The sequence below is a fragment of the Vanellus vanellus genome, assembly GCF_965231255.1.
Source record: "Vanellus vanellus genome assembly, chromosome: Z".
Lineage (NCBI taxonomy): Eukaryota > Metazoa > Chordata > Aves > Charadriiformes > Charadriidae > Vanellus > Vanellus vanellus.
In genome coordinates, this window is record NC_138908.1 from 59793989 (window position 1) to 59809873 (window position 15885).

General features: G+C 39.7%; 1 protein-coding gene across 1 annotated transcript in view; it reads right to left on the reverse strand.

Annotated features, from left to right (window-relative positions):
* MRPS27 (mitochondrial ribosomal protein S27) overlaps window positions 1–15885 on the reverse strand; it is a 49183-nt gene that overhangs the window by 10595 nt on the left and 22703 nt on the right. Inside the window, exons 5-8 of the mRNA XM_082497403.1 lie at window positions 4818–4932; window positions 4230–4308; window positions 2829–2944; window positions 7–109 (exon numbers count right to left, since the gene is read on the reverse strand). Coding sequence (XP_082353529.1) covers window positions 7–109; window positions 2829–2944; window positions 4230–4308; window positions 4818–4932 — 413 coding nt within the window. The remainder of the gene's footprint in view (window positions 1–6; window positions 110–2828; window positions 2945–4229; window positions 4309–4817; window positions 4933–15885) is intronic.

The following is a 15885-nucleotide window of genomic DNA, read 5'->3' on the forward strand; positions in this document are numbered from 1 at the left end:
ACTTACCAAGGAATGCATAGCCATACAGCTGGGAGCTAAAACCCACAGTGCTTGTTTGCTTTAGACCCGTAAGCACTAGCGATGCTCCAACATTTCTCTCCTCTTCCCACTGCAAATAATGTAAACTCAGTAAGTGTTCCTTCACAAACACAAACATAAAATGGCAGCAGCCAAAGACAGAACACGTGGCTTTCATCAGATGTTTTAGCAATGAAGTAAAGAATCATTAAACATGTCTAGTGTTCAGAGTTACAGTATGCATATCCTGAGAAATAGTACACATCATACTGAGGAACACCTCTCTTTCCAGAAGACAGTAAAAGGTGAGCGGTTGAGATTTTGCATGGAAGTCAATCAGTGCATTTTCTTCAGGACAGAGCATTACACTGATTTACATTGGCCAAGCTCTGTCCCTGTCCTTTATGTCCTGCCACTTGCTTCAGGCTAACACTGCTGAAGAAAGAAATTACATGGCTTCTGTATTACAGCAGCCTTTTCTTTTAAGTATGTGGTAAGACACATGCTTCACCATCCCTTGCTAGAATAAGAAAATGCTGAGAGAAGAATATGCTGCTAATGGCTGCTGAGTCCAAAACCTGCACTATGAAAAGAACATATGCAACTCACTCACCAAGACCACTGTATGCCTCAGGATTAAATGTACAGCTGTCTCTCCAGCTTGAGAGGAGTACCAGCTGCCTGAGCAAGACCACCACCGACGGCTAAAGAAGGGCACCCAATCAGTAAGTACACTAAAACCACAAGAGCAGTGTGAATTTTGTTTTGCTATGGGATAATACAGTATATTTTCAATACCAGAGAAGCACAAATATCAAGGATAAATGTCTCTTTACTGCAAGTGGAAGGAGCTGAACAACTCCCACTGCTAAGAAAATGAGGAAAAGGAAGCTATAAAAGGCAACAGATTGGAGGGGGATTGACTCTAACACATGGGTTTTGTGGCAGGGTACTTTAATGTCTTGTTTATTACCTTATGACCTGAAACAAATATCCCCGGTGAAAGGAAGAAGCCTTATGAAAAAATTCCCTGAGGTGCACTGAGTTTTAAAAAGCACAAAGGTACGACCTTCTAGTTTAATGCATTATTCAGAGATGTCTTTTCAAGCTATGTCATTTTTTTGTGTCTCCATTTGGGTGCTACAAGAATCTGCATGCTATCATCTGACACAAAATACCATCACCTGATAGTCAGGAAAGGTATTTGGCTGACCCAGAAAAGGCATACAAGGAGATAGGGCTGTTCTATGCTGAATCCAGCATTCCAGCTGACTGTTAAAGGAAAATCAGATGCAACAAGAAAAACAGGGCTTTTAGCAGTTAGGTTCTTTCAGGAGCTAGCCCGTTTGGCTCCAAGAACTGGAGGAACTGCAAGAACTGAACGTTAACACCTTTGCAGTGGAAGGTAACAGTCATACTGATTGTTTGCAGCAGTCCAGGAGGAAACTCCCTGGGGAGAGCCAAGACCAGTCAGGCTTTCAGTGGTGTCTACAACAGAAGAAAAATGGAAGCTCTCTATCACCACTGCTATACACACTAAGGGCCAACATAGTCAGATTGCCCAAGATTCTCCTCTCAAAATATGTTTCATCAGGCTGCTGGACCCTAAGATACAGCCAAGGGCCTGTCTGCAACAGGACACTGGCTGACCTGTTTCACATCCTGGGAAAAGGGAATGGGATTTTCAGGAGCAGCTTAGCAGATCTCCTAACTCTATCTACCCCCACTACTTAAATCAAACACACAAAATTGGTACTGAGCATTATGAGGTGTTGAATGGTACTCTGTATGGTGTATACACACAAAAATATGGCTAACTCCTGTCTTTGGATGGGGTTATTTCAAAATGCGTATTAAATAAGTCACAAATATATATATATGCTTGCCTTAAATATGTCGTATGTCCACACCACCCTTGTTTGCATATTCAGCTTTCATGAAATGCTACTCATATTGACAAGTGCTTGTCTTCGCAGTGAGGATACATAAACATGGACAAATACAAGGGGAAAATGAGATTTTGGTCCCTCTGCTTTTCATATTCAAGTGATCAAGTATACTTGATTTCTGGGGAATGAAGGAGAATATAGAACAGAGCAAACGCACATCTGTTTTCTATAGTGAAAACTGAAATTACAACCCCATTGAGTAAAACCTTAAGGCACCTGTAATATGCATTTTGGAAGATGCTTCATGTAAGACAAATGGAGGTTTCAAGCATTTTCCTTATGGATAACAACACACTATTGACAGCTTGTGCCAAACTACATGAAAAGTAGCTGCCTAAAGTGATGGATTCAGTCCTTTATTCATATCTAACTGAGCCCCTTCTGCACAGGTAAAATAATGCCACTTCCAAGAGCCTGAACAGTTATGTTGGCCTTAAATGCTTTATAATTCTGCAAAATCACCGCTACCAAGCTCTAATGGTGAGCAATAATCACCGTAAAAGAGTCCTACAGAGTAGGTGACACAGGCTTTTTGTGTTAACTGATAGAAACCTATTTGAACTGAACCGAAATGTCATTTCATAACCTTCCAATGGGTACACATTACATTTGAAAATCCCCACACACCTTCCCTTTCAGAGAAAGGACAAAAGGGGTGACAAGTTATTTGATGGCTTTCATATTTTCTTGTTTCTTTTTTTTCTTTCTTCTGCAGTTGTAAAAATAATGAAAAAAAATGGAATATTTATGTTTTCCAGGTAAACTTAGGAAAAATAAAATATATTCAACATTGAATGTGCAACTGACTGCACCATGACACTTAGAAACGGAGGCTTTGTGTATCATTTGTGGTCAGCTTACCGTATGTTCAGACTTCGTTGCCAGATACTGGTATAAAACATAGAGAGAAAGAAGCTGTGTTGAGAATTCATCAAAACTTTCTTGCAGCATAATCTCTGTTACTACTGACATAGCATCTATAGAGGAAAACAATGTATGTAATCAGCAAGTGCAAATTTACACAGCTCCCTTTTGCAGCCACTCATGTTCACTGATACTTTATTGCTCTAGTATGTTTTGAAGTAGTTAGGGAGAAAATTAAAGATTTCTTATGACTAGTAGTATAGACTGAGTCTTACTCGCTTGGGTTATTCAAACACAATATGAGAAGGACGAATGGGCTGAATAGCATGAGACCACAGCAAAGGAGCTTTCCAAACTGATCTTAGCTCTACACTCTTCAATCGGCTCTTCTTTGCTCAGCCCTTCAGTAACATTTTAAAAAATCTCTAAAAATGACTTCTTTGTTCTTGTGTTTAGATTACAAGCAAGAGAAGACTGCCTTAAGGTGACAGGAGAGTACAATGGAGCAGAAATGTTGTCACAGATCACCCCACAGCACTCACTCACTCAGCAAACAGTGCTGTGGAGGAGCTCCACAGGGAGTTCCAGTGAGACTCCCTGTCAGGAAGGACAGTTTGTTAAACAAAATGCCTTGAGCCCGTCACAGAAAACAAATATGGATGGAATAAAGGGGAATTCACAGACAGGGGGGCTCTCAAAATAAAATACGTATTAATTTGCCATTTAGCAAAACCTGCATGATAAAAGCTACAGACAAGTCCAGCAATTCTATTATCCCTTTCAGTTACTTGTATTATAAGAGGCTTATGCAAAGAAAAGCTCATTGCAAGTCTAGAGTGCCAGAAAACCTGCAGTGACATTAAAATCTTAAATATCTGTCATCAAATATGAGAGGATACTTCATCTCAACATTTAAACAGTCAATAGTGAAATACAGGCACCTCAACATGGCAATTCATCATAGCTGGCTCTCTCCAGTGACAAAAAGTCTGGACAAACAGTTTAGATATGTAACTTTTTGAACAGCTAAACGTAGGTAAGATGAAGTCTACCAACATGCATTTCAATTATTATTACAATCTAATTGTCACTAATAACTCCTATGATGTCATCAGCATGTAAATCAGACTTGTAGAAACTGGACAAGTTGGTTCACATTAGGAAGGGGATTAATCACAGTAGCAATTGTGAATTGCACGAGTTTCAAAATTATATAAATAATAAAAACCTAACAGAAATGAGATATAAACATGCAGCAAAGCAGTTTAAAGGAAGGAGAAGGCATGCTTTTAAGGTGACTTCTGAGAAAAAATGGCTAGAAGTTTTTAATTCAAAGAAAGGCTCTGCAGATTTAACAGCATACAGCTACAGATGCAAAATTGGTACATATTTTCTTACCTTCGTATTTCTTCTGCTTTATAAAACAATCCAACAAAATATTGAATGTAAAATTATCTGGGAAAATTCCATATTGAACCTGAAGAGAAGAAGGAAAAAAAGAGCGGTGTGAAAATCTGCTGTTCAAATCTTCCCAAGCACAGCACTGCAGGTATCAGAAAGATCAGAACTGTGGCATTGCACGCTGCTGCAATGTGACAGTCAAGCAACACAAGGAGATTAGCACAGCTCCTGTGATGCAGGCCTTCTAATTTTTGATCTACTGGATTTGTTTTGGCATTTTATCTGAGCCTCTGGGACCAAGAGGAGCATTGATTATCAGTTTTTTATGCCTCCCCTGCATCTAGCATGTTTTGGACACCAACCCTGTTTAAAAACCAAAAGCTTCCTGGGAAAGAAGAGGAAATAAAAGCTGTAAAGAGCTTTAGCTAAAATCCAAGTGCAACATTAATTTTTGGTATGACAAAGAAATATCTGAACTTAAAACCACAATCTACAGGACATGGCTGCAATAGAAATTCAAGTAAGCTACACTTGTCTCAAAAAGCTGATCAAATATATTTATGGCTTTTCCTTGTAAAAACTTACCTTATTTTTTAATGTGTATAAGGCTTTGTCTTGTGCACCATACTTCAAGCACTGTCTGATCCAGCTGTGGATGGTCCAGTCTCTCAAGTACCAGCAATTTGGACTATGCCGAAACCTAAAGAATGATAAATGGTCCAGGCGACAATATGACTCTTTGTAATCACAGAAAGAAATTCTGTAATCAACAAACTATGGGCTTCAGAACGCCCACCTTTCATGATCTCAAGTATAAATCTGTCTGTATTCGACTTTGCAGTCAATCGTAGATCTGTGAAGAGCTCCAGCTAGCCCATTCAAGTAAGAGAAACAAAACTTTGACACACTTTAGCAGTGTACACCAAGGGGGAATCTGACCTTTTCACAAACGCACAATACTTTAAACTCAATTTCCAGAAAGCCTACTGCATTTCCCCTGAAAAGATGAATACCATAAAATAATAGCTTGGTACATTAATGAAGGCCAGCTGAGATTGCTATAAACACTGTCGTACTTTTCAACCTTGTCCTTCTGATTGTGTAACATTGCATTGTTGCTGGTTTCCAAAAGGAGCAACACTGCTCCATGACTGATGACATCAGCAAGTATCAGAATTACATCAAAATACAGCTGGGTCTGAACCTTTGGGGCTTGTGAAATCTGGTGTCTTCCACCCTCTCTAGCGCATAGCTTCACTTTCAACCACTTAAGAATTCATTGTGCCTCCGCACAGGCCATCCCTGGGATGCTGCATGCTTCATTTGCATTTAGAAATGCTTCATCAGTGAGGCGTGCCCCATGCAAGGGGAAACTGCTGGAGAGCCTTCCCCTGCCCCCCTCCACCAGCCGCCTTGTTCCCCATGGATGTTTCTTTATAACCTGTTCCGAGAGACCTCACGCTGTGGCTTCAGCAGCCTACCCAGGCCACCTACTCCAGTGCAGAACCATTTTGTAAAACTGAATTATTTTAAGTTCAGCTTCTTTTATTTCATCCTTATTCAGACATACACACTTTGCTCTGTATTTGGAGAAGTGGTGACAAAAAGCATATGCAGCTTTACCTTTGGCAAATACTCAAAAACCAATTAAGGGACCAGTGGTAGGAGCTGCTGCCTTGGTCCTGGGCTGAATTTCACACACCAGTGTGGCGAGATCCATGCAACTTTCCTCAATTCAAAACGCATACATGAAAAAACGGGCTCAGCGATCAACACAGACGCCACTGCCCCTTCTGTCAAAAACGTCGACGACAGAGCTGGGCTCACGTGCAGATGCTTGCAGCCTCGAGCCAAGTTGCAGCACCATTTAGAAGCAGGGTTGGCTCTTCCATCTGAGTGAGCATGCTTTCCAGAACATTACTCAGATTAACGTGCCCACCAACTCTCCCTCCCCCTCAGTGAATCTCCGCGTACAGCATCCCACGGCTGAGGGCTACACAGATGACCACGTCTGGAAAAGTCCTGCAGCCTGGAGAGCCTTCAGAATGCAGAAGACATCTGCGCCAAAAGCAGAGCTAAACAACGACACAAAGTCTAAGTATACGGTTTTGTAAGTGGCGCATGAAATCTCCCCATTAAGTTAGAATTTAACAGAAAAAGAAAAGCATGTTTTGAATATTAAATTGCAAACATCCATTTTGTTGCTCTAACTGCTTTCCTCTTTCTTCCCTCTGGAGTTCAAATATCAGGAACAGCAAGAACATGTATTTGCTTTCATTAAAGTCCTGTTTCAATAAGGCTTACAGGAAGCATCAATTACAGGCATTTGGATTTAATCATACTTTGATGAAACAATTATCTAATTGCTACAGATTGTTTCACCAGCCATTTAAGACGGATCAGAGTGCAACACCAACACCCAGCAATAAAGCTGCCAGCATCTTTTAAAGTTACTTCATGAAATGGTTAATATTGTTTCACAAGTGGAAAACAACATACTTTTCTTATGACACTGATGCTCTCAAAGACTTAGGCCTTCCTTTTGATACAATCTTTGGCCTCCTTCCTACTAATCAGTTATACAGGAGGGAAGCAAAAATTTAAAACAAAACCAAAAAGGTTTTAATGGGTTTGAATATTCACCTTTTTGCAGAGCTGTATTTATTCTCTTGAGTACACACACTACAGTGAGAAAGAGAGAGCACTCCAATACCTCCTGCACCTTGGGAATGCTACAGCCTACAGAAACAGTGAAATGCTTCCAGGCTTCAAATTCAAATTGCACTCGGACTGTAAAAGGCCTAACAGGGATAAGATGTGGTCTAGAAACAGGATGAAGTAGATCCTTAATCAGTACAAGTTTCTGGAATTGATATGAAAAAAAATCAGAGGCATGACATAAAAACTCTTCTTAAAAAAATCTTCACAAGCTTTGTAGGGCTGGGACTGATTTGAGTATGCGTGTACAGACAACCACAAGATCTATCAGATATAATTACTGTATGTTACTATTAAGATCTTTACGCTCAGACCAGGTCTCCACTGTGCTAGGTACTATGCAAATAAAAAGCAAACAGCTTCTCATTCAAAGATTTTTCTACTTAATTCTAATAATTAATTACAAAACAGTTGCCTGGGAATGGGACTGGTGCCAAAATTGTTCTGTCTCCATATCAACAGTAATGCAATACATATGCTTGTACACGATCCCTCAACACTACACATTTCCATTAATCTATGATGTGGAAGAAGGAGAATTGGAAGTGATAGGGAAACAGGTATGCTGCAATCTTTAATTGTTTCTGATCCACATAATGCTGGGATGAGTTCTGTCTCTATTCTACTAGCTGAGAAGAGAAGACATCAGAGTATCTGCTTTTACAGGTAACCTAGACAAACTGACCAAATGTTGTGGCAGACATTTTTATTTGAAAGGGAATCAGGGAAAGAGGAGATTGCTGGTCATTTTGACAAGCATTAACATCTTCCTCCTCCTCTTTCTCTGCAAAACACAAAACAGGATATAATTAAGCAAGGCAATATGTTCAGGGACAGATGAAAAGACAGAAGGAAGCTAAAACTAGAGAAAGCAGAGGATTCAAAGTGAATTAAATTAAGGAAGCCTCTAGCAATCTCTGTGTGTTTAATGGAAAGACCAGGAGGTTATCTTGCAGATGTCTGCTGCTGAAACTAATTTTTCTGAGAACTAATAAAATCCTGAGAAGCACAAGATTCTTATAATGTGTTCAGAAAAGACAAGGAGAAGCATTCATAACAGTATTAGGAGAGCTCTCTGTTGGTGAACTTTAATGTTAATGGCTAAAGAATCAATATGGTCATCCTTCCAGCCACTGAACTGAGAACATCTGTCCCCACAGGGAACAAGAGGAGGAATATCTGCAAGACAAGGAGTTCCCAAAATATCAAGGTCGTCGTGAATCTAGCAGCACATAGTGCAATGGTACTAGAATTCCCCTTATTTTGGAAAACTGTTCATATGATGCAGTCCAGAAAGTTGATTTTCATTAAACCATTGCTTTGTACTTGCAAAATGATTAAAACTTGGAAGAGATACACTGCACATACAGCCTCAGTACAAGGCAACCAGAACGTTTTTGGCCAAGCAAGTGCACACTCTCTCTTGCTCACAAACTGGCCAGCACATTGGGCTAAGAATACTTTTTGAGTTTACTTATTTTCCGCACAAGGCCCTATTGCTTGTTATTTGCAACAGTGCTGAAGTACCCATGCTGTATTAAAGAAAACAAACAATGCAAAAAGTTTATCAGATGCTGAGAGTGCTTTATGGAGTGTTCTACTAATACAGCAAGCATGACTGACTTCTATTGGCGCCCTCCCACACTGCAGAAAAGCTGAGTTGCTTCCCTTCTTTATTTATTTTAAATGGTTTTCAAATTTGTTTGGTGCCATCAAGTGGTGATGCACTCTAGTGCTGTCTTCACATACCTTGTATTCTCAAGGGAAGTAACACAGCAACTCTGAGAGCAAACAGAAGCACCAAGATCATAGAATCATAGAATGTTTTAGGTTGGAAGGGACCTTAAAGATCACTTAGTTCCAACCCTCCTGCTATGGGCAGGGACACCTCCCACTATACCAGATTGCTCAAAGCCCCATCCAACCTGGCCTTGGACACTTCCAGGGACAGCATCTCCACAGCTTCCCTGGGCATCACGTTCCAGTGCTTCACCACCTTTGTAGTGAAAACTTTTTTCCTAATATCTATTCTAAGTCTACCCTCTTGTAGTTTGAAGCCATTACCCCTTGTCCTATCACTACTTGCCCTTGCTACAAGTCCCTCTCCAGCCTTCTGGACTGCTGGACTGTATTCTGTTCCCTAGGTTTGGTACAGGGGAGTTCTTTGGGGACAGTCACAAATAAGGAAGACGGTGAAGGAAAATTTGGTGGGTCACAGAAGAGCAAGTGCTCCAGAAGTAATACACTACCAGGAACAGCTCTGCTGAAGGGAGAGAAAGCCAGCTCAGCAGATTGCTTCTAATTTTTTGCTAAGCTGATCACAAGCTCCCATTTTGCACTCTGTGGCTTTCTTAAGGGTCGGTGAAATTCCTGCTACTGCCAGAACCTGTGCTTGTGCAATAACCTAATTTTTGTTTTTCCCCCATCTGTGAAACAGGAAGGAGTCCTCTTCCTTTAACCAACTTTGTCTGACCTAGTGAGAAAGCATTTTGTAATGATCTACGCATCCAGTGCACAGAACTGCATGATCTCTTAGGCCTCCAGATTTCTTCAAGACTTTCTAAATTTAACCTGCATTTTGCGTTGCTAATTTTGCATAACCATACATAAAAACAACTCCTTGAATAAAACCTCTTGTACTATAACATTCTTCTCTGTTCTTATGCTGTAGAGATTCCTGTACCATCTCCTGCCACATTGCAAGGAAGTGGAGAAATTAGCAACAGAAGGACACTGAGCAATCTCAATTCTTTCATTATTTCTAATATACATCATTTAGATGTGTTATTGTGCTTTCCTGAGATTTAAAACCAGAAAGGTTTCATATGCTGCTAGTCCCCTTGTAGGATCTAGTCCAGGAACAGAAGGAACCTACCTAGCGCCTAGCGGTAGTGACTGTAACAAATTTCTTCCACCTATACTTTAGATCTCTCTTATTTCTTTTAGAACTAGAGAGAAATATAGGTTTGCACGTTCATTTGCTTTAATCAGGAGGGGAGAGTGCCAGATTTCTTCTCATCCACTTAAAATTCTAAAAAGTCCTGAAGCAAAATGTAAGGAGACTTAAAATGAATAAATATCTTAAGAAATGTCTCTGTGAGCCAGGAAGAAGTTCGCTCAATGGAAAGAATCCAAAGTCACTCCACTTTTTACACAAGTCCTACAGGGCTGTGAAGCTCCTTGGCAATGCCATGTTTTTTTCTTCCCAGGCACATTTTTTAAGCTACAGTGCATAATGATCAAATGGATTCCAGGCAGGCTTAGCTTGGAAACTGGAAAGCTAAGGAAACGTCACCCCAAACTCTCCCTTTGTTTGTCATTTTAAGCCACAGGCCTTGGGAAAAATCATCTGCATTTTAAATGGACCCAGAGGCATTGCTCATGTGTCAGTGTCAAAGGCAACAGCCCTGAAAAAAAATCTTTGTTGATTGAAATTTCCTTTCATGAACATGAACAAAACTTTATTTTTCCCTGCATCTTAGCCTACACCTTTCTTTGTATGCATCCTTTTAAAAAATTCACATACAAATGTTATCAGTCCTATAGGAAACACCTCATGCATTAACTGCCTACGCTCAAGCAAAAACAGGGAACACTTTACTTTTGTGTCGAAATAAAATTTCAACTAGCATATGTAGTATAAGAAATCAGTTATCAAAAGCAGTAACAGGACAGATTTAAAAATTTAGATGAGTCAACTATAACAGGATAGTCTAATGCTGAGGCAGAATTGTGCTCTTACACAAGAAGAGAAACAGTTTGTAGACTCCCTGAAGAAAGCCCATATTCAGCCTTTATTCTGTTTTAATTTTTACTGACTTTCCCCAATCTTTGATTTTAACTGAATTTAGCTCTTGATTGCTTTGACCATAAAATTAATTCTTCTAAATTAGGCTCGCTCCACCTCAACATGAATGCATATTTCTTTCACAGTATCTTTTGTTCAGGCGTTGCACAGAGCTCTAACACCACTGACGAATGTGGCCTCAAAACAGGCCTAAACAATTAGCTTTTAGATATGGAGAAACTACAGTACAGATGCACAGTCAAACATCAAGACTGAACAGGAAACTTAAAGAATAGTTTTAGTGTTGGGTCTTTCTTTCCAGTTATACCACACTGAGCTTTTATTTCTGTCCACCCCGAGGTTACATGTTTACCTGTTTCTTAACCCTTATGCTTGGTAAAAGGACCAAATCTGGGAGTGGAGATATTTTGGGCAGAAATACATACTATGTAGTCATTTAGGAAGTCTCAGGTTATCACCCTGGTAACCATCCTCTCCTAACAACTGAAGGGACAGAATTCACCATTCAGTAGTCTCAGAGTAGCTATTCCATTGCTCAAAACCACACTCCTGCACAGAAGGCTCAGCTGTTTAAAGTCTCTTTCTAACAATGACTACCACATACAGCAATCAACATATAGCAGCTAGGATCTAGTTTATCCTTTACTGACCTAGCTACTTTGACAGCAAGTTATTAAAGCTGATTAACAAATGAACAAGCTGAATTTCTGATACAAGCATTTCTGCCCATTGCTATCAACCTCTTGCATCACTAAATGCTCTTCTTCCTTTTGATGGATTTAAGGCACCTTTGCAAATAAAACACAAGTAGCAGTGTTATTACGTGAAGAAGAAAAAATAATATCACCAAATAGTTACAAAATCCTAGATAAATATTATAAATTTCAAAACAACGTATGAATGGAGAAGCAGTTTACAGCAGCACAAAATAAAAGGCTTTGCTTAAACATAAATAGACATAAGAAGCACCACAAAAGAAACAGTAACAGCAACAGATCCACAGCCTACAGCAAAGTTTGAAGGAATTTATTCAGATTCCTTACTTTGAAAAGTACCTGAATTATTCCTCTGTCCTTCCATCCACAGGCAGTGAACACAACAGAACTGGAGTGGAGCAGTGCTTCCAAACTTCTGCCACCAGGTTACACCAGGCAGCCCTGAACCCCTCTAGAATCATTTGCAAATCACAGAGAGGAGGAATCCTTTAGACAACTCTATCAAATTTAGTATCCCACAGCTTGCCTGGAATGCCTTGAACCTTTACACTAATTAGTTTATAACCAGACTGAAAAAGCAAACCCCAGGTTCAAACAACGTTCTGCTTCTCAGTACATTTTTCCAGGCTGTTAAATGTGTTGCCTAAAAAGCTCCTCTAAGCATGTAGATTCAAAATACTGCAGAACTATGCACTCCCCAGCAGAACAACAATGGAAGCTCACTTCTCAAAACAATATTAGTTAGGATTTCTTCTGTATCAGCTTGGTTGAAGGTGCTCTGTATGCCTCAACCTGACATAACAGGGTATCAGCCATAGGCCTTGTCTAGCTAGAAACTAAAACATTTAAAAATCCAGAATTGATATGCTTCCTTGTTCTAAGCAAATATTTAAACAAGACAGGTTAAAGGCAAGGTCACCAGCTAGATCACTAAAGCTAAAACTGGCCGTTTGGGGATCCCCAGTGTGCCTGAGAGAGAAAGAATACTGTGATGGTACAAATATTGCTACCAACAAAAGCTGGTGGTGCCCAGTTTAGTTTCATGCAGAAAATAAACCCATGTCATTTTATCAACATTCAGAAGTTTTATTTCAAACATGAACTCTGAAACAAGCAACCCACCCTTTTTGGCTTTTCTCTTTTATGGTCAAGACAGAACGGTGACGTGCACAGCCAAGGGAAATTTGCTTCACTTCTTGTTGCTTAGACATATATCCTCAATGAAAGAAACCAAATAAACAGACACTTTAATATAGTATTTCAATTTTTCTCCTCCTCTTTGGATAATACAGCATCTTGTTACTTAACACACCCCACCTCTCCCCCTCCTTTTGCAAAAGACAGGCAGGAAAATCAGATTTTCTTCTCACACACATGGAGAATCCATACAACTTTCACCGTAACACTGCAATTCACTCAAAGAGCAACAGTTAACAAGAAAAAGGAAAAATAATACTAACAACAATAACAAAAAGCTCAACTTTCCTCCAAACTATTGACTCTAAAGGACACAGCTCCTAGAATTTCCCTCTGTTAAAAATACTTCTGGGCTTACAGTTGAAATGACTGGTTTTCAATATAATACATTAATAATGTAGTGATTGAATTGAGAGTATCACAGGCTGAAGAAAACACGGGGAATGATGGGGTGAGCTGTTGCTATAGTGATTCTAATAAGATACTCTCTAGTGCCTTTCCTTGTCCCCAATGCAACCACAATAAAGTCTAATTTTAAATCAGTTCTTCCGTTAATTATATCTTTTCCTGGTACCCTGGCATACAAAAACATAGAGAGAAATTAAGAACTGTTCAACACAATTTCTTGCTTCGGGGAGATTTCTGAATTTCAGCAATTTCTAAGTGTGTCAGGCTAAAACTTGCTGTATTAAAGCTCAGCAAAGGGTCAGTTCCACTGGAATCTTTACTTGTGTCTCCAAAAACTGATTAACACAAAGGCTGTAAAAAATGGCATACGTAAGTAAAGTACTGATTTGATTGTTGCCGTTTTACTAGCCTAGCTATGCCCTTCATTACTTCAATTAATTCTTAACCCGTCTGAAAGCTGGTACACGAGTTATTGCCTAGATTAATTTTTTCAAATGAAAAAAAAGAAGTATTTGTAAAAGCCTGTTTGTAATTCATAATTGCTGAAATGACCATTGTACCTGGTTCACTTTGCAGAGTGAGAGAGATCCCCTGTTAAGGATTGCCAGAAAGTCAGTTTCTAGCAGAAAGCTAGACTAACTGCGTATTCGAAGTAAGTTTAAAACCTTCTGGGTACCAAATAGTACATACATCATGGGCTTTCTTCAATCAAGGCTATCTGAAGGATAATGTGATTTTAGGGAATAAATTGTTTCAAAGCTGGTTAGATGCTTTATTTAGAAAACAAATAATGACTTCAGATGCTTTAGAAAACGTTCATCTCTTACCCATTAACTATTGCAAGGATACCACAGCAAAGCCTGCATTCCAGCAACCATTAACCAAGCTGCACAGAGATGTAGCACCAAAGGCTTTTCAAGCTGACAAGAGAGCGACTCCAAGTTTTCTGTGTCACAGGAAAGTGAATCAGTTAGGACCAATGTTCACGATTTCTGCCTTCTAGCCCTAAGCTTAAACTATAATAGTAAACCCCTTTCACATTATATTAAAAAGGAACGCTTTATGGGCATACTTAAAAACCGCTGTCAATAAAAGCCAATAATGACTTCTTAAGAGTAGGAAAAAAACCTAGGCTGTAACTTAGACACTGCTATTACAGTATTTGCAAACAGAAAATTTTTAACCTTGCCTAATATACAGTCTAAATTTAACCTGAGACAAAATTAAAATAATTTTGTCAGACACCAGATTCACTGAGAGCTGGAGTCCCCATTGTAACGATGTTGCACTTTCATTTTTTCTGCTCAAATTCTTTGTGCTTCACAAAGTATCTCCCAGAAATATATCTCACACTAGCTTCAAACTACTGTAACATTACACCCACTGACACTACCCTTGACACTTTTCAGTTTGATCACAGTTGAACTTGCAGAGATTACAAATGATGTGTTCCTCTGGCTTGAGTATCAAAGGCTGCAATACAGAAGCAGATGAGCCAAACCGTTTATTCTGCAAAGTTGTTCAGTTTCACACCATATGCAAACTAAGCTAAAAGAACATGCTGGCAGGAGAGTGCTGCAGGAATACAAATACTGAATGGATTTTAGTGGCCAACTTAAGCAAGGGAAAAGCCAAACCTTACATTTGCTGCCAAACACTTCAAAAAATGGATTTGCACAGTTCAGGTTTCACCTTTCAGATTTGCTGCCATAGTCCCGTAGTTTAAATTAATCTAATTTTGATCTACTAGCTGTGCCCTTTTCATTCTTCACTGCTAATCTGATTTCCTTGTGCATTGCTGTCCTTCTGCACCCCATGAGCAAAGGGGAGGAAGATCTACATGGTAAACCATCAAGCTAAACAAATAACGTTTTCATATTAAGCATAACACCTGCAACAGAGGGGACAAGACACCTGATGATCACCTCTAATTTCAGCCACAGCTGCTGTCAAAAAGGCAACCATTTCCAAAAAGTAAACCATAGGTGCATAGCCAAGCCTTGGCTATCAGGCAGTCCACCATGAATCTGTCTACATTTCTTGTCACGTCTCAATTCTAACCATGCATTGCCCTGAGAAAAGTGTTTTTAGCAATGAAAAATAAAAATCTTTGAGTCCTTCATGATACATTTTTAACTGTTCCCTAACCACAGTAAGTTATCCAATCACAGTACTTCACAGGCTGACTTCTAGTTAGCATAACTCTTAGTGTATCTAACTTCTTCCAAGCCCCATGGGACAAAAATTTCTTTTATTCTGTTGCGTATGATGTCAAGCACATGGACTAGTGTGCTGATTTTGGCTGGGGTAGAGTTAATTTTCTTCATAGTAGCTGGTGTAGGACTATGGTTTGTATTTGTGCTGAAAACAGTGCTGACAATTCAGGGATGCTTTAGTTATTGCTGAACAGTGCTTACACAGCATGAAGGCCTTTTCTGCTACTCATATCACCATGCCAGCGAGGAGGATGGGGGTGCACAAGAAGCTGGGAGGGGACACAGCCAGGACAGCTGACCCCAGGGATATCCCATGACATATGACCTCATGCTCAGCATATAAAGCTGCAGGAAGAAGAAGGAAGGGGGCTGATGTTCAGAGTGATGGTGTTTGTCTTGCCAAGTCATCATTATGCGTGATGGAGCCCTGCTTTCCTGGAGATGGCTGAACACCTGCCTGCTGATGGGAAATAGTGAATGAATTCCTTGTTTTGCTTTTCTTGTGTGCCCAGCTTTTGTTTACCCATTAAACTGTCTTTATCTCAACCCATGAGTTTTCTCACTTTTACTCTTCCGATTCTCTCCCCCAT